The sequence below is a fragment of the Octopus bimaculoides genome, chromosome 7 (assembly GCF_001194135.2).
Source record: "Octopus bimaculoides isolate UCB-OBI-ISO-001 chromosome 7, ASM119413v2, whole genome shotgun sequence".
NCBI classification, from domain to species: Eukaryota; Metazoa; Mollusca; class Cephalopoda; order Octopoda; family Octopodidae; genus Octopus; species Octopus bimaculoides.
Genome location: NC_068987.1, coordinates 24396465 through 24416123, shown reverse-complemented (window position 1 = coordinate 24416123; position 19659 = coordinate 24396465). Strand labels below are relative to the sequence as shown.

The window sequence follows — 19659 nt, the reverse complement described above, 5'->3', positions numbered from 1 at the left end:
TATATATATATATATATATATATATATATATATATATATGTGTGTGTGTATATATATATGTATATATATGTAACGGCTTTAAGTTTTTGTGTTGTGTAGTTGATGTGTCACCCATTGTAACGATAAGTATTATTTACCAATTGTACAGGTTATAAGATGAACGATGAAGATGATCAACATTTTTATAGAAATATTTTATTTACCGTTACTTTGATAGTTGCCATACTACGACGGGTAGGTTAGTGTAATCGTATAACAGTTTGTACGTAAAGCATGCAAGGTAAAGAATTTTTGGCCTGTATAGGTATGTACACTTTCTCATAGTAGTATTTATATATAGAGAGAGATGGTAGTGTTAAAGAGAAAAGGATGCGAGCTCGTATTAGTTATAAGGTGTGCGACGTTGTCTCACAGTGGCTGACAGTAAACTTCTTTCTCCCTCTGGCCGTTTGTCTTTTAGGGGCTGCCTGCTTGAATCTATATCTGTAGATGTCTATTCCCTAACTTGTTACGAGTTGCTTCGCTCTGTTGTCGCCAAGTGACCACTGAACTTTTGGCTTGGGGTCTCCTGTTTTTATAGCTATCTAGAAGAATAGTGAGTGCAAAGGATTTAGCTGGCGGTCTTGTTATCTCTATTGTAGATTTTATGGAGTAGAAGAGGTCAGAAAGGGTCAAGTGGTGGAGACACCGCTTCGGCCTAGCTAAAGGCGTCTGGGACATATCTAACTGCTGTCAGATCAAAACCGTTGTTCCACCGCGGGAAAAGTTCTGACGCAGTGTTAATTCAAATTTGGGTATAGTGGATCGAATCCACTTCACGCCTGCAAGATTCCTATATATATATATATATATATATATATATATATATACTCCTCCTGTAGGTGTGTATTTTATAAGAGAAAAAAAACGTAATAATTGAAGTAGAAAAAAGATTAATTTCATACACGAACTTGTATTGTAAAAGTAAATGTGATAAGTAGCTCAAAAAAGAAGTTTTGTTTCTTCTTTTTAAGTTTTTGTAAGGTTTCTTTTTCCTTTAAATTCATTTCAATCCATTGAAATTATAGATTGTTCGAAGTACATGGGTATGTCATAGGGTTTGGAAACAACTTGGTTTCTCCTATTGTATGACCTGTCCCATTTGTACTGGTGTAACGGTAAAGATTTATTGCAATGGCATGTTGTAAGATGTGAAAGATGGACGGCGATTGAAGTTGTAAAGAGATATTTATTTACTGTTACTTTGTATATATATAAAACCACGACGGGTTGGTATGTATAATTAGTAAATGGAAAAGCATGCGAGGAAGAAAGAGTTAATTTCGGCCTGTATGTGTGTACACGATCTCATAGTAGTATATATAGAGAGATATGGTAATATTCCAGAGTAAAGAAAGTGAGAGTGGTGAGAGGATTCAGCTTCTAAGTTTAATAAGGGGCTCAAATTACACCCTCTCCCCCAATTTTAAATTTTGAACTTTTTTATCCATTTATTTATTTGTCTATCTATTTATCCCTCTCCGTTTATTCATAAAATATATTTGTCAACTAAATGTGGCAGTCCTATAGAAGACGGTGTTACTGTTGTTTTTAGCCCCAGGAAGACATTCATATCTATCTCTTTATACACACATATATATGCTTATTGAATTTAAAATTTTGAAAACGTGGTTTCTTGCATATTCGGAATCTCCGTCATCTAAAATATAGGGGAAAAAAACTTTTGAAAAAGTTCAGTTTTAAATGGGGAGTAGTGGTGGTGGGGTTTAAAATTTGTCTTCTATTGCATATTAGTAATCTCCGACATCTAAAATATACACATCCGAAATTATTTTCAAAAAAGAGCATTTTCCAAGGAGAGGTGCGAAACTGCATTAGCCCCTCGTTTTCTACACAGTTGTTAACACCCAGCAGGCTGCGGTTTTTTTGGGGGGTTTTTTCCTGTAACGGATAAAGATCTTTATATAAACTCTGAATTATGGAACATTGCCGGGTTGACATGCTAACGAGTAGCGGTTTATGGTACAAAACAAAAATGACTTAGCTCGTAAGAACCCTAATACTCATTTGTCATGTATTTGCGCCCATGAAGTATGCAAAAGAAAACCATTTTAATTACCATTGCATTATATCTATATACAAACAAACTGAGTTTATATTCATTCGTATATCTCCGAAATTAAAAAACCCAAATTAATTCACGGGGTAACTGAGCTCTTTAGTGATTAGAGGTACGTTCTTCTAAATTATACTTCCGGTATATCACTCGCTAAACCTATAAACATTATAGATGTATTCTTTTTTTGTTTACATATATTTACAGTGTCAGTGATGATGAATTAACTTGTATAATTTACTTAAGAGATCATTCATCAATCACGAGAATAAAATAGAGATATACTATAAGAAGTAGGTGAAAGTTCCGCTCAATTTATCGATGTCCCCATCAATTTCAAGTCTTACTGCTTCAGTACATCTCTTATTATTTTATCTACATTGTTATGTAAGTATCATTCATATAGGTTTTACACATTCTTTTATACAAAATCTCTAATTATTTACATTACTTCTTCACCTACGCTTTGTTCCCTGCAAGATCCCGCTTTTATTTAGCTCTTCACAGCAACTATGTAGTTAATCAAGTTGACAGGAAATGTATTTTATATTTTCATATTCTTTGACCCTCTCTATTATTTTTGATCTCTGTTATTCTTTAATGTCCCATGTAATTATTTTGTATTCCTCTGCGAATTGCCTACTCCAATGTTCCTGCTCAGCTGTGAGCGTGTGCGCACACACGCATAAGGTTTTTCAAGATGCTATCAAATCTTTCATTGAAGAAACGCATCGTATGATCTCATTAATAAGATCATAAAAATACACACTTAAAAATTGTGTGCATTTGCTCAGGCGGTCAATATGACTTTTGAGCGCTGGTTACTCGCATACTTTGCAAAGAAAGAATGGTTAATGCAGCGCATCTGTTACTGATTTTTATTTTAACAGAAAAAAATTTCTTTTTGTTTTAATGGATTATTTTAATAGTCACATGATAAAATGTTAAACAACGTAAATCGCTATAAAGTGCTTGATTTATACACTTTAAGAAAAGTCACTTATTTGCTTGACAAGATATGAATAGAAGAGGTTGACTTTTAAGAAACGATACTAATTGCAGAAAGTGAAAATTTTCTGGAAAGACTCCCCCTCCCCCCATTTAATCGCAAATTATTGTTTTTAAAATCTTTTATTTATTTTTTTTTTTTGCCCAAAACCCACCTTTTCGGATACAGAGTTTCCGGAAAATTGCCAAAATTTTGAAATTCCCCCCCCTATTTCTTCATTTTTTAAATTTTTTTTTCACTTTTTTCCGTAATCTTAACCCTAAAACCGCAACCCTAACCCTATACCCTAAAACCCTAACCACAACCATAAAATCCTAACCCTCTCATCTAGCCAGAAAAATTTTTGGAAATTTAATTTTTCTTCAGAATCATAATCTCTATTTTTCCGCATATTTTGAAAAAAAATTCTGAAAAAAGTTTTAAATGAAGAATTTAGTGGGGGTGGGAGTTAATTTCAAAATGCCGATTTTTGCCAATTTTTTTGCAGATTCGTATTCTCCGTATCCGAAACGGGGGTTTGTGTAGAAAAAAAAGTTTTTAAAGGTTGGTTTGGTGTGGGGGGGGGGTACCAAAGAGAGTCTTGCCAGTTTTTTTTTCTCATTTAAATGCTTCTAAGACTTTGGCACTTCTTTGGAAGTGCACCTCTCCAAGAAAATGACGATTACTTGTTAAAAAAAGTTACGAAAATGGTAAATATATCCAAAATAAATGAAGCATACAAAAAAATTGGAAGATTCATCTATTTTTAAATATTTTATACTAAAAAATAATATACGGAAAACGGGCACTCGCGAATATAAACAAACATGGACGATAACTTACTTTTACCAGTCAGATATTATTAATGATACAAGGGACCCGACAATATCGTCTGCGAATTGTAAGAAGACCGTTTCACAATCTTTTTTCTTAAAAGTCAGTTTATAATTAATATATACTATTATGTCAAATTTTGTGCCTGAACGGGAAATATCACATTATAAAATGGGCGAAGGTAAAGCAAGTCCACACCACCTAACCCTAAACAGTGTGCGCAGTGAAAAATCTGATTAAAAATTATCAAGAATTGGCAAACGTTATTGTGGGGCCTCTCGTATCATTAATAATATCTGATACATCGTCTGACAGGTTTGTTTATATTCGCTAATGCCTGTTTTCCGTGTTTTATTTTTTAGTATAGAATATTTAAAAATTGATGAATCTTCCTAATTTTATGCATACTTCATTCATTTTGGATATATTTCCCATTTTCGTAATTTTTTAATAAATTAGGCGTCATTTTCTTGGAGAGGTGCGCTTCTAAAGAAGCGCCAAGGCATTTATTACTATATATTTCTAGTCATTAAGGATTGCATAATCATTGGAAAGTAAAGATTGCGTTCAGAACTGAAATCCCATCGAAGTCAACGTTGTCATTCATTCTTCTGGAGTCGATAAAATAAAGTACCAGACGAGTACCAAGGCCGCCGTTATCAAATATGCTCGTGTAAACGTCTTTAATATTTGTTTTTAATTTCACCTTTGGATTTCATATTGACAATTATTGTGTTGAGTCATGAGTTTTGCAATGTTTTGGTAACTTGTTTGCTTTATCCATCAAGTTACAACAAAAGCAACCTAACATTCAAAGTAGAGGCCATTGCGTTGCACCGTCTGAAGCCACTTTTCTGCCAGTTCTTAGATCCTTCGAAGAGGATTCCTTCACTGAAAATGATAATCCGGACTATATGCTGGGTGTGGCATCAGTTCAGCGCGTTCAAGTTCCTGGAGTTTATTTGGGGTTTTTCCAGCGATACGAGGTGTTGCTGCAGAAGAGCTCGCTTTCTGTTAACCAATGCCAGGTATTTTTCCACACAATGACTCCAGTTATTCAGAGTACAGGTTGGCATCAACTGTTCAAAACGCCTGTGTTTGGCAATAGGTTCCAGGAGCTGACCTTTGCTTAACCACTGCTTATGCATGATAGGATTGTGGAAAAATATCTCCATCAGATTATTACTTGTTCTGATCTATTGCTCACTTCCTGTGCTCATCAAACAAGGTGGAAGCTTCGGTGAAGAATTACTTCACCTCAAAGGGTAGGAACTGGTATTAGCATAGGATCAAAGAACTAGCACAAAGATGGCTTCAGACAGTACAACTATTTTGAATGCTGCTTTTGTTGTAAGTTGAATAAACTTTTGACTCAATGCAATAATATCGATTGGGATAATGTAATTGAGTTTCAGCAAGTACATAATGTCATATCTAGAACCCCGTCTTGCGAATGTAATGAGGTTAATAGTAATGCAGAAATAATACAATTGATGTTATAGATAGTTGAAATACTTGTGATCTCTTGTGAAGGGCTTATTGGTGTCGATTCTGTGTGGATGGTATTCAATGGTGTTAGTATTTTGGAGATAAGCTATCATAGAAGTTATCACATTGATGATGAGCTAGGTTAGTATAGTGTTGAAATGCAGTTGGATGATACTTTAATTATTCAATACTTTTAAATGAAAGTATTGAATAAGATGTGAACAGTTTTTCATAGAATTCTGTGACAAGACTTTAATAGTTGGTAAATATAGTATCACATTTTCATGTTTGAACTCATAAAGGTACAGAGGTGGTTATTTGGTAAGCTTATTTGCCAACTACATACTTCTGGGTCAGTTCCACTGCATGGCACCTTGGGTAAGTGTCTTCTATAGCCAACCAAAGACTTGTGAGTGGATTTGATTGATGGAAACTGAAGGAAGCTCATCATATATATATATATTATATATGATAAGCTTCTTTCAGTTCCTGTCTGAATATAATATATGTGTTTTCTTTGTGTTTTTCCCCTGCACCACTTGACATCTGGTGTTAGTTTGTTTATATCTGTATAACTTAGCAGTTTTGCATAAGACTGACAGCATAAGTACCAAGCTTAGAAAAAAAGTAATGGGGTCAATTCATTCAACTAGAAAACCTTCACGGCAATGCCCAGCATGGCCACAATCCAATGACTGAAACAAGTAAAAGGTTAGGTCTGATATAAGACAAATTTTATCTTCAGGAATTGATTGAGATACATCTGGATAAAGAGAGAACTAAAGTTGGACTCAGCATAGTACCATATTGTGCATCTACCAGTGTAGATATGCATTTTTATTTGCTTGTAATAGGTAGAATATATAACTATAGCTATTCTCTACAGCTCAACATAGTGTCCAAGTGTGTCTTCATTCACCCTCACAATATCATCAACCATTTACTGTCTAACTCTTATAGTAAAGCATTCTCTCTCCAATATTGTTCATGTTAACATTGTGTAGATCCTTATGTCTTATGTTGTCTTTTTATTTCAGGTTATCTGATGACACTGTGATGAAAAAAAAATTTCATTGAAAATGATCAACATCTTAATCAAATTTTGAAGACTAGATGTAATTTCATCAAGCTGAAGTCAGCCTCTTACTACAACTCTTGGTCCAGTATTTCCTTGAAAATGAAATTATTTGCAAAAATACACCAATGTTTACAGAAATATTTTCTGTACAATTAAACCAGTAAGATATTCAAAGCATTCGATAATTGGAACTATTATAATGGTCTTTTAGTTGGGTATTAATTACAAAATTCTATCTATATAAAACTATTTGAAGTTGTTTTTTTGTTTTTTTTTCTGACTAGCCAAAACATCATCAGTGCTTAGGAAATACCAGCAAACAGGAAAATAAAGACTAAAATATAAAATTATGGCTAAGAAAGCAGAACGAGTAACTGTTGATTCATCTACTGATACACAGGAAAATACAGAAAAGGAATTACATCCATGTGATATATGTGGAAAATTATACACAAAAACGAATTTAATTCAACATAAATTAATCCACTCAGTATCCCAGCTGAACCAATGTGAAGTTTGTGGTAAAAGATTCAGCAGCAACAGTTTACTAACAAACCACAAACAAATGCACACAGAAGAGAAACTATACCAGTGTTATGTCTGTGATGAAACATTTTCTACAAAAGATCATTTGTCTTCCCATGTTTGTATTCAAATTGGGAAAAGACCACATCAATGTGATATCTGTGGTAAAACATTTTCTAGAAGTGGTCAGTTGTCTTTCCACAAATTTATCCACACAGGAGAAAGACCATTTCACTGTGAAGTCTGTGGTGAAACATTTTCTAGAAGTGGTCATTTGAATAACCACAAACGTATCCACACTGGAGAAAGTCCATACCAGTGTGTTCATTGTGGTAAAACATTTTCTAGGAGGGATGCTTTGTCTTCCCACAAGCATATTCACACAGGAGGAAGGCCATACCATTGTGATATCTGTGGTAAGATATTTTCCAAAAGTGCTGATTTGTCTTTGCATAAACATATTCACACAGGAGGACGAACATATCACTGTGATATCTGTGATACAACATTTTCTCGGAGCAGTGGTTTATCTAAACATAAACGTATTCACACTGGTGAGAAACCATACCAGTGTGATATTTGTGATAAAAAATTTTCTACAAGTAGTCATTTGTCTACCCACAAACGTACACACACAGGAGAAAGACCCTACCATTGTAATATCTGTGGTAAAACGTTCACTCAGAATGCTAGTTTATCTCAACATAAACCTATTCATACAGGAGAGAGACCATACCATTGTGATATTTGTAGTAAAACCTTTTCTACAAATCGTAATTTAACTCGACACAAACGTGTCCACACCGGAGAAAAACCATACCACTGTGATATCTGTGATGAAACATTTTCTTCTAGGGGTCGTTTATCTTCCCACATACGTATTCACACAGGAGAAAGACCATCGTAGCACTGTGATATCTTTGAAAACATTTTCTAAAAGTTATTCAGCTAAATACCAACATATCCACACTGAAGATAACCCAAAGCTATATGATATGTGGTGCCATATTTTTTAAAAGTAATAATATATTTTATAATAAATAAATCTGTTTATTTATATCAATGTTATGTATTTTCCTACACCAAAATCATTGTCATTATCAACACTTTAATATCACTAATTCTATTCGGGCATTTTATCTAAGATCATATTACATGTCTTTATGACTGAGATTTCAAACAGCAGATCTCTTGAGCATTTTATTGCTGCTAGTGTCAACTTCTGTGTGCAACTAGATCAGGTTAGGGAACCATTTTTATACCTGGCTGTGAATTTCTTGCAGAGAAACATAATGAATTCCTTTAGTGGTTTGAGTTATTGGACTGGCTGTACTGGGACACTGCTTCCAAGAATTTTTTGTGAGTTATATCAGCTTTAGTACATTACCAGAATGGTGCACAATGGGATCAAAACCAGAAGGTTGCCAAATGAAATTTTTAACTACACAACTATGTCTATTAGAAATTAAGCTAGATGATTCAGAGTTATATAGAAATATTCATTAAGTAAAATCAGTCTTCCATATATACAGGCTTGTCCTTTACAGGTGCCAGTGCTGTGTAAGCACAGTCATGCTGGTGGTATGTAAGAAGCACCCTCCGTGTGGTGGTTGGTATTAGGAAGGGCGTCTAACCATAGAAACCATGCCACAACAGACAATTGCAGTTTGGATGGCTCCCCAGCTCCTGTCAAACCCATGCCAGCATGAAAAACAGGTGTTTGATGATGATGACAATGATCGTCATACATTGTGATCTACAATACAAAGTTAATATATACTACTTCCTTGATGTATTTTCCCGTAATCATATTGTTTATATTCATAATCAACATCATTCTCTCTCCCTCTCTAAACATATATGTATATATTGATATATAGCAGAAGCAACAGAGTGACTCAAGGTTTGAGAGATTCATGCATTGGCACACATGTACACACTCATATGTATATATATATATATATATATATATATATACTAGTGGAATCTGTGGAAGTTCCACAGAATGAAAAAGATTAAGAGAAGCTATTTAAAAAAAGAATTTTTATTTTGCGAAGTTATTTCACTTCCAGTCACAATAATGTCATCATCATCATCGTTGTTTAACGTCTGCTTTCCATGCTACCATGGGTTGAGGACTGGTGGACCAGGAGGTGACACCAGGCTCCAATCTAATTTGGCAGAGTTTCTACAGCTGGATGCCCTTCCTAATGCCAACCACTCAGAGAGTGTAGTGGGTGCTTTTACGTGCCACCGGCACGAAGGCCAGTCAGGCAGTACTGGCAACAGCCACGCTCAAAACGGTGTATTTTATGTGCCACCCGCACAAGAGCCAGTCCAGGGGCACTGGCAACGATCTCGCTTGAAAATCCATATATATATATATATACTAGTGGAATCTGTGGAAATTCCACAGAATGAAAAAGATTAAGAGAAGCTATTTAAAAAAAGAATTTTTATTTTGCTAAGTTATTTCACTTTCAGTCACAATAATATATTATATGATTTTAAAATTTACCTCTGCTAAGCACTGTATATTTCTCTTTCTCTCTACCTGTTCAACAAACTTTTTAACCATGTAATTCCCCACTTTATGTTTTTAACATTTCTCTCTTTCTCTTTCCCTGCCCACCCTACAGCACATCATTAATACTTTTCTCTCACTCTTTTCCTCTCCCTCCAACTAACCATGCGAAGCATTTGGCCCCAGTGTATTATTATACACTTCGCTACTCACATTTCTCCTCCTCTCTCTCTCTCTCTCATTTTTACTCCACTTCTCTAACTAACCAAAGTATAACAGGCAAACGAACAAGCAGATTATCAAATAGATATATATGTACATGTGTAATTGTAAGATCGAAGGATTTAGATATAGGAAGTTAGTAAGCTTCAAGCTTCAAGCAGTCTGTGGTAAGTTTCCTGCTATCTAGGAAACATATGTAGCCTGGATTTTACCTGCTCCATTCCCTCAGTTTGGATTTATATATATAAATTTAATGCACATTATGTATATTAAATTGATTATGTATATTAAATTGATATTTATCCCTCACTGGATGGAGAACTTTTTATTGATTCTTCCTATACTGGATCTATAAACTACATACAGTAGACCCTACTTTATAAATCCATCTTGGGACTGCCTATTTTGGATTTATTAACCGAGAGAACAAAATTCGCCGATGATTAAACATTTATTGAAATACATACATATGCGACTACCTGAATAAAAACATAAACAATGTCATTGAAAGAAAGATTTGTTGAGTGTTGTTTGCTTTGCTGGACGCTTTGTTTGCAACTCTGCATTGATATTTTTCTTTAAAAGTTCTAAAAAGATACGTCACTGAAATCAAAACTTTCAAGGCTACTTTCTAATGGAGTGAGATAGCATCTCATTTCAGCTGGTGTTGGAGGCTCCGGAATTCTTTCATCAACATGAACATCAGAATTGTCATCTTCATCTTCGGTTTCCTTCTCAAATTGCTGAATACCACGAATGATCTCATCTAGTTTTTCTTCTTCTGTGATGATCTCTGGAGCAACAACAGCCCCATCATCTACAGACAACCAGTTCTCAAACTGCTTTTTGATCAATCCAGTAGGCAGTGAAGGCAGGATCAAATCTTTGTTAACATCTATGGCTTCATTTGATTCTTCAGCTGAAACAAAACTTGCTTTGGTCCAACAGTGTTTGATTGCCTGACTAGAGACCTTCTTCCAAGCTATGCTTAACATATACATGGTATCCAAAATGGTGATCTGCTTTGCAACTTCTTGGGTAAAAAATGACACATTCAGCATAATTCCATTATGCAGCCGAGGAGTACATTTTCATTGCACATTTTATGTAGTGTTCTCACTACATGAATAAATGAAGTTTGTACAAAACGTACGTACTGCTATAACCTATTGAATTTTTGTTGCTTTTCTTCAAATATATATATATATATATATATATATATAATAATAATAATACAAATAAAATGAGAGTATATGCATATATACATACATGTATGTACATACCTACATCTACATGTGTATATAGATGCATATCTGGGTACAGGACGTCACAAGAAAACGTGGGCAAAATGAGAACATAAACAGAGCACAGAAAACACACAGGCCACAGAGAACATTTCCTTCATCAGCTGCCCCCATTCTAAAATTAAGCGTTTCGAACACATACACACATAGGTATGGATCAAACAGTTTGATTCAAATTCTTTGCTAATCTTCAGCCAGTAGAATTAGAATAAGATGTTGATGAAGGAGAGTTTCTGTTTGTGTGTGCACATGCACTCACATAAATGCAGGCACACATACAAAGATGTCTAAGCACATGAATGTACACCCATGCACACTCACATGAATGGAGCCACACACACATACTTTTATACTTGCATATCTGCCACTCCTTACTTTCCTTCTGCACCAAATGTGTGTTTTCAAGTAAATGTTGCTGAAATACCAACATCAAACTGTGATACTATGTGACCTTTCTTGACCAATTGCAGGCTAATGCCCACCAGTAAACACTCACTCTCATCCAACATCTTTTTCTAATTCCAATGGCTGAAGACTAGCATCATGCTTGAAACTTGAAGTACCAATCTGCTCACTCATGTATATATATATATATATATATATATATATATATATATATATCAATGGGTCCTGCACCTAATCTGTCCCTTTCAAGCCTATTTCCACTCCTCATCTTCCTAACATCCATCTCTCCACTCTTCAGTTGCTATAATCATGACAGCAGAATATGCACTCATCTCATCCCCTCAATACTACCAGTTATCTCCCCAAAACTACTTCCTTTTAAAATCCATCTCTTCCCATCCTATTTTCTATAAGTCATCCTTTTCTGTGCCTGCTTAAGATATATTTTGGGAGTACCATTACCTTATCTTTAACAATCTCTTTTATCTGCTCTCATTTTCTTTACCCTGGCATATATATCATTGCCACCCTCACCCACCATTGTCTCACATTCACTACAGCTACTTCTAAGTACCTTTGACATCCTTTTTTGCCTTCTCTCTCTTATTTCTTTACTGCTCACAAGGGGCTACACACAGAGGGGACAAACAAGGACAGACAAATGGATTAAGTCGAGCCAGTGTGTAACTGGTACTTATTTAATCGACCCCGAAAGGATGAAAGGCAAAGTTGACCGCGGCGGAATTTGAACTCAGAATGTAGCGGCAGACGAAATACCGCTAAGCATTTCGCCCGGCCTGCTAACGTTCCTGCCAGCTCACCGCCTTCTCTCCCACCCTGCTCATCATCTACACATTTTCTGATCTACCTACTGGTTTATTATACTGCTGTTCTCCTTTTCTTTCCTGAGCCTATTTATCTTGGCCCTCCAGGTCATAACAGAGGAATTTAAGAATGGCTGCCCATGTTGATGATCTTGTTCTTATAGCCAAAACTAGTAGAATCAAAGGAAATTCCAAGTTTGGAAGCAAAGCCTGGAATCATAGGACCTTAAAGTTAACAAGAAAACAGACAGGATACTAATCCCTTAAGGTAAATGGCTGTGCTTAATGTAGAAGAGTGTTGGTAGAAATTCCTAAGTATTTTCAGTGCAAATTGAATACATAAGAGGTGGAGTGGAATCACAGGAATGTTGATTTTGTGACAGATACATAGGTTCAATAAATGTTAAGAGCACTTAGGAAAAAGATTTTCTGAAATGTCCAGGAAGGTCGTTAGGGGCTGTGAATAGTTTCTGTTACATAGGAGGCCTAATTATCAGTTGGATGGGTGGTATGCTGAAAGTATAGTTGTTAGAAGTAGAATTGATTAAAGAAAATTTAGAGAACTATTACCTTTGTTGGTAACAGAATACCTCTCTCTTAGAGTGAAAGGTAGATTGTATGACATTTGTGTATGAACAGCAATGCCATGTGGTTGTGAAACTTGGGCTGTAGATGCAAAGACTAGAAAGAAATGAAGCTTGCGTGCTCTGTTAGATATTCAGTATCTGTATAGTTGTATGACAAGGTACATACAAGTGCCAATTTAGCTATTATGGTAATAAATCTTTTTTATTTATTTCATACATTCAGTTACACTTTTAATCATCTGGCTCTTTAGGGGACATCCCTACCACCATTTATGCAAGACCTAAGCATATTTCTTCTAACAAATTATGTTCAGGTTCAGCTTCCATATGGTTGAGATATAATTAACACCTAGTGGTTCAATAGGCATTTTTCATGAGCCAATTTCACATGTTTATTTTTGTAGTGCAGTTAAAAAAATATAAATTATCATTTATGTTGTTGAATTTGAACAAGGACTATACAAAATAACTGTTTTAGTTGCTTACAAAAATTATTTTCTATTTCAATAACTTAAGCAATATTCTCAAATTCTTCTTGTTTGAACTTCTTGAACCTACAAATTTTATGAATGTTATTACTACTGTTGCTGCCAGTTTTTGCAAATAAATGTCAAAAGTGTGATAACAAAATATTCACAAGAGAAAAATTTTGCAAATTTTGTATTTAATATCAGTGCAGTACTTTATTAGTTAAATGGAAATAAACCAGCTCCACAACTAGAGCAATCTTTGTTTATTGATAACTGAAGCACAGGCTTGGCTGTGTAGTTAAGAAGTTTGCTTCCCAGCAACATAGCTTTTGGGTTCAGTTCTTCTATGTGGCACCTTAGGCAAGTGTTTTCTGCCATAATCCTTGCAATTGTATTTGGTTGACAAATTAGAAAGAAATCTCATATATATAATTTAACGACTGTGTTCTATGCTGGCATTGGAGTGGTTGGTTCGACAGGATCCAACTAGCCTGAGGGCTATGTTGGTCTCCATTACCCTGGACAACAAAGATTTTGCTACTGGAGTAAAATCAAATGTTTTAGACTAAATCAAGGATGCTGACTCCAAATCTGCACCCAGAATTGTTCTAGCATATCAGGATTTTGAGTTATGTGCATGCACAAGATTATAACTATACTTTCGGCTAGATATAGGCCTATTATAAAATTTGCTAAAATGAAAGTGGTCTTAATTTAAAATTAAAGAAATAACAGCAATAAAACAAACGATCAAAAGATTAGAAAGTTCATTATTTAGTTTAGCAATAGATGGTGCTGATGTATTGTGTGCAATGCCAAATACATCAGTTTGTTCTTGGTAACTCTCAGTGTTGTTTGAGATACACATATCACACGTATGTGCGGTATGTGTGTCTCTCGCTCTGCGTGATTACTGTTTTAACTGTTCATTGTGTTAGATCATGAATGGGAGAGGCTGTGTGAATCATCCAGACAACTTTTGTTAAGTCTGTGGAAAATTTGCTCTGCATGACCAGCAGAGGAACATTACCTCCGAATAAAAAATTGCCTATAAATATTATTTCAGGTGTAAAGTTGGGGACCAAGACAAGAAGTGGGCACCTCATATATGCTGCACTGTGTGTTACTGAGAGTTTACACTGTGGCTGAATGGAAAACAAGGGAATGCCTTTTGCTGTACCAATGGTATGGTGTGAGCCAACCAATCATGTCTCTAACTTACTTTTGCATGACTAATATTAGTGGTTTCTCAAAGAAGACCAAAGCAAAAATTGTGTATGCAGATTGTAAGTCGGCTCTATAACCGGTCCCATATGACTTTGAGAACCCTCTCCCCGATCCCCTCTCACATGCTTCATTTGACACGTTGCACAATAAACTTCTTGATTCTCCTATTGATGAAGACTACGTAGGTGATTCTAAGGAAAATAAACCAGGCTAGTTTAATCAAGGTTTGAACAATTTAGTAAGAGACCTAGCATTGTCAAAGGAGAAGGCAGTAGTTTTAGGATCCAAACTACAATAACGGAATCTCTTACAGCAAGGTACGAAAATTTCCATTTTCTGTTCTCGCCACAAAGGCTTATCTGTCTTTTACAAGCAAGAAAGTAATGCTTGTTTCTGTACTGATATTAATGCACTCATGCAAAACCTAGGACACGTGCATGTGGCTAACGAATGGAGATTGTTTATAGTCTCCAGTAAGGTTAACCTCAAAGCTGTGTTGTCACATAATGGTATTGTTCAGTGGGTGTCATGTAGTCATATAAATTAACCAACATAAATAACCATTCTGTCCCATCTCAAGGTATGAGATGGTACAGATGGTTGTCTATTCTTACATTGATATTAGTTTAACTATCCACTCCTTGATATCTATCTGTTATCTGCATATTTCTTGGTCTGTTACACCTTTTTCTATTTACCTTTCTTTCGAATAACACTATGACCCATATCTCAAACTATTCACATTAACTTGTTTTGATGGTTAATATTAAAGATATATTTCAGGTTCTATCTATGACATAGAAATAACTATGCTTGTAAAATTGGGGTTCAGATTCTAAAATTGAAACAGTCAACATGATAAAATGCAAAGTGTCAATGAATAGCAGAAACAAAGATAACCCAGTACCATATAAGAAGGAATTTGATACTGTGTACAAAGATGGACAAAGGCAGTATATGTATACTGCCATGGTAATTGAGGACAGGGTCATCAGATGTTTTAGCAGTAACTGTAAAATGTTCAAGTGACCGAGTATTTAGTGTATTTAAAAGAAGATACTCCAGATAGCTTACCATCATGTTGTAATAATGGATATTACAACAATTTTTAATGATAACAACAATGTAGTAAAAGTCATACCATTGATTAAAAAAAAAATTATTTATTACAAAATATGTTGTTATCTGTAGAAAATATTTACCATAGATCTCACATAGAGCCTATATGAATATCCTAGTATTTGTGTTTGGATAAATGGTGATAAGTTAAAACCATTCGATATAGGTGTTGAACTCCACCAAAGTGCATACTGTCACCTTTCCTGTTCATAATCTTTACAGACAGGTTTGACATGCACAGCGAGGTTGGAAGTAACATTCAGACCGGGGATGTATAGGATCAGTTGGCTGGAACTTGCAGACGACATGGTACTACTTAACTCATTGGAAGGTGGTCTCCAGCATGCACTTGATGTTTGCTGCCGAGTGCTGCTCAACAGGAATGAAAATCAGTGCTGCAAAGATTGATACACTTATCTCCTAAAGGAAGCCTGTGCAATGCACTCCGCATATGAGTAGGGTTCCACTGAAGTAGGTGGAAAAATTTAAGAATCTTGAGGCCATGTTCATGAGCAATAAAAAGCATGAGGCTGAATTAAATGCAAGAATTGCAGGAGCTGATGCAGTAATGCACTAGCTTCAACATACGGTCATCAGAAGAAAAGAGGTAGGTGTAACAGCCAAACTCGCTATCTTCAATTTGGTGTTTGTGCCAACTCTTACCTATGATCATAAATCTTGGGTAATGACCAAAAGAATATGATTGCAAATACAAGCAGCCGAATTGGGGTTCCTCCAAAGAGTCTCTGGAGTAACATTACTCAATAGAGTGCATAGCTCAGAGATTAGAGTGGTGTTCCTTATAGAGCCACTACTTCTCTGATATTACAGACATGTGGTAAGAATGTCTTGGGAAAGAATCGTTGGGTAGGTCTTGTGCGCAAACTCAACTAGCAGGAGACACAACTGGATCAATTGGAGACAGCTGCTTCTGACAGAATCCAATGGCGGCTGTGCTTGAGGATTCTGCCGTCAAGACAATCCAAGGATTAAGTGGGCAAAGATGAGATCTCACATAGCCATGATTTACCTCTTGTGCGATTACACTGATAATAAGTTAAATCACCACTTCTATTACCTGTTCACTACAGATATCCCAGTGATATGGTCTTTCGCCAGCACAAAAATATTTCTGTAGCGATAAAGTACCATTTTGTAAGAATATTTTACGATATCACAGTGCTATGACGGTTTTTCTTTTGACTGAACAAATATCAGCAAAGAAAAAACCCCCCCAATTTTAGCAAATGTTTTATCACAGAGTTACAATGATCTTTCTCCTGTGTGAGTACGTATGTGGGAAGACAAGCGACTTCTTGTAGAAAATGTTTCATCACAGACATCACAGTGGTATGGTCTTTTCCCAATGTGGATACGTTTATGTCGAGTTACATTACGATTTGTAGAAAATTTTTTACCACAAATATCACAATGGTATGGTTTTTCTCCTGTATGTATAGGTTTATGTTGGTATAAAGTACTACTTCGAGTGAACGTTTTACCACAGATATCACAGTGGTAAGGTTTTTCTCCTGTGTGTGTACGTTTGTGGGTGGACAAATAACTGCTAGTAGAAAATTTTTTCTTGCAAATATCACACTGGTATGGCTTCTCTCCTGTATGAATGCGCTTATGTTGAGATAAACTACCACTTTGAGAGAATGTTGTATCACAAATATCACAGTGGTATGTTCGTCCTCCTGAATGAATATGTTTATGAGAAGACAAATCAGTACTTTTAGAAAATATTTTATCACAGATATGACAGCGGTATTGCCTTTCACCTAAGTGAATACGTTTGTGGAAAGACAAATCACTAATTCTAGAAAATTTTTTACCACACATATCACAGTTATAGGGTTTTTCCCCTGAGTGAATAAGTTTGTGGGAAGATAATTCACTAATTCTAGAAAATTTTTTACCACAAATATCACAGTTGTATGGCCTTTCGCCTGTGTGAATGCGCTTGTGGTTAACCAAATGTCCGCTTCTAGAAAATGTTTGACCACAGATATCACAATGGTATGGTCTCTCTCCAGAATGAATAAATTTATGGGAAGATAACTGACCGCTTCTAGAAAATGTTTTACCACAGATATCACAGCGGTATGGTCTTTCAGCTGTTTGAATACATGTGTGAGATGACAAATTGTCCTTTGTTGAAAACATTTCATCACAGATATAACATTGGTATAATTTTTCTCCAGTGTGGATATCTTTGTGGCTAGTTAACAAGCTGCTATTATTGAACGTCTTTCCACAAACTTCACAGTTATACAGCTTTGAGACTGAGTGAATTAGTTGATGTTGAATTAAATCCTTTCTTGTGAATAATTCCTCACATAACTCACATAAATGTGATTTCTCTTCTGTATTTCCCTCTGCATGAGTAGAGGAATCAATAGTTTCAGGCTCTACATTCTTTTCCATATCTATTAATCTATTTTACCTGTACGATGATCTTTAACAAAGTGTGATGATATTTTGGTTCATAAGAAAGGATCTCAAGTAGATTATTAGGATTGAATCTAGTAATTAATAACCATTGATTAAAGGTTCAGTAAACTTGCTCCAGTTAAGAAAATATACCCAGATATCCAAGACAATTAAATTTTAGAATTTTCCAGTACACAACTCAGTAAGAATGTTTGCAAATAATCTCAATTCCAAGCTTGATTAACTTATCTTTAGTTTTAAACAGTTATTCCTTTATTTCAATATCATCAGATAACCTGAAATAGAAAGACATAATACATTAGGGACAATGAAGTGTTAACATAAAGATTATTGGAATAACTAGAAACAGTCAAAACATATATATAAAGGGAAAAGACACAATGATGTGAATTTTGGCATGAAAACACTGAGATGACTACAGGTCACTATAGTTTGGTCTAAAAACATTCTAAAATAATTTAATCTTCCACCTGATCTAAGCAAGCAAAAATACATATCTACAACATAATAGATACAAAGCTGATTACTACATTCATTCCAAACTTTGGTTGATCTCCTTAGTCTACATCACTTGTTCTCACGTCTTCCTTATTATCCACACTATAATAGATCCAAAACGGATTACTTCACAGTTGTATTTAATCAAATCATTGATTCAGGAAGGCAAACAGTATATAGCTGTGGTTAAGAAGTCTATTTCATAACCACGTGGTCTTGGGTTCACTCCCACTGCATGGCATCTTTGATTCACTTCTATTACACAACCCTTTGGGCAAGTGAATGGAAACTGAAAGAAGCCAGTAGCATATTTATGTGAGTGTCTATGTATCATCCCTTCTCTTGAGATTATAAGATTGTAAACAAGCATCATTCTCATACAAGTGAAGTTCATCTCATGCCTTCCGTGAAAAATATGCCTCACCATGGGGAAATATGACTGCTTGGAAACAGGCAACAGAAATGATATCCAGCTGTATGAAATCTGGGGGTAGCTAATGCAGTTTTGTACCTCTCCTCTCTTTGAAAAATGCATTTTTCTGATTCTTATGTTTTAGATGTCGGAGATTATGAGTATGCAAGCAAAAAAAAAAAAAAAAAAAAAAAACATCCCCCCCATTTAAAATTTTGAACGTTTTCGAAATTTTTTTTCCCTTATGTTTTAGATGACAGATATTCCGAATATGCAAGAAACTACATTTTCAAAATTTTAAATTCAATAAGCATATAGATGTGTGGATAAAGAGATAGATATGGATGTCTTCCTGGAGCTAAAAACAACAGTAACACCGTCTTCTATATGACTGCCACATTTAGTTGACAAATATATTTTAGGGATAAATAGATAGATAAATAAATAAATGGATGAAAAAGTTGAAAATTTAAAATTGGGGGAGGGGTGAAATTTGAGCCCCTTATTAAACTTTATAACATTAATTATTAAACATTAATATTTGTTTCTCATAAAATGGGCGAAATATGTAGAAAAATACG

General features: G+C 35.1%; 2 protein-coding genes across 4 annotated transcripts in view; one reads left to right on the top strand and one right to left on the bottom strand.

Moving 5' to 3' along the window:
- The first annotated feature begins 2238 nt into the window (after nt 1-2238).
- On the top strand, nt 2239-8088 carry LOC128248344 (zinc finger protein 239-like). Of its 2 annotated transcripts, XM_052969384.1 has the most exons (3): nt 2239-2503; nt 6464-6664; nt 6789-8088. In XM_052969384.1, exon 3 carries the CDS (start codon nt 6854-6856, stop codon nt 7934-7936), a length of 1083 nt encoding a protein of 360 aa, XP_052825344.1. In that variant the 5' UTR covers nt 2239-2503; nt 6464-6664; nt 6789-6853; the 3' UTR covers nt 7937-8088. The 2 variants fall into 2 exon arrangements, with proteins under 2 accessions (XP_052825344.1, XP_052825343.1); XM_052969383.1 differs by lacking the exon at nt 2239-2503 and adding an exon at nt 4305-4611 and having other exon boundaries at nt 6464-8088.
- A 7651-nt stretch (nt 8089-15739) lies between these two features.
- LOC106872826 (zinc finger protein 98) overlaps nt 15740-19659 on the bottom strand; it is a 6402-nt gene continuing 2482 nt past the window's right edge. For both annotated transcript variants that reach the window (XM_014919953.2, XM_052969382.1), the window contains exon 2: nt 15740-18443. In XM_014919953.2, the coding sequence (XP_014775439.1) occupies nt 16975-18141 (1167 nt within the window). In that variant the 5' untranslated portion in view covers nt 18142-18443 and the 3' untranslated portion in view covers nt 15740-16974. The remainder of the gene's footprint in view (nt 18444-19659) is intronic.

What these genes read in the sequence shown, in the direction of transcription:
- LOC128248344 (XM_052969384.1), top strand. Translation starts at nt 6,854, where the DNA reads ATGGCTAAGAAAGCAGAACGAGTAACTGTTGATTCATCTACTGATACA.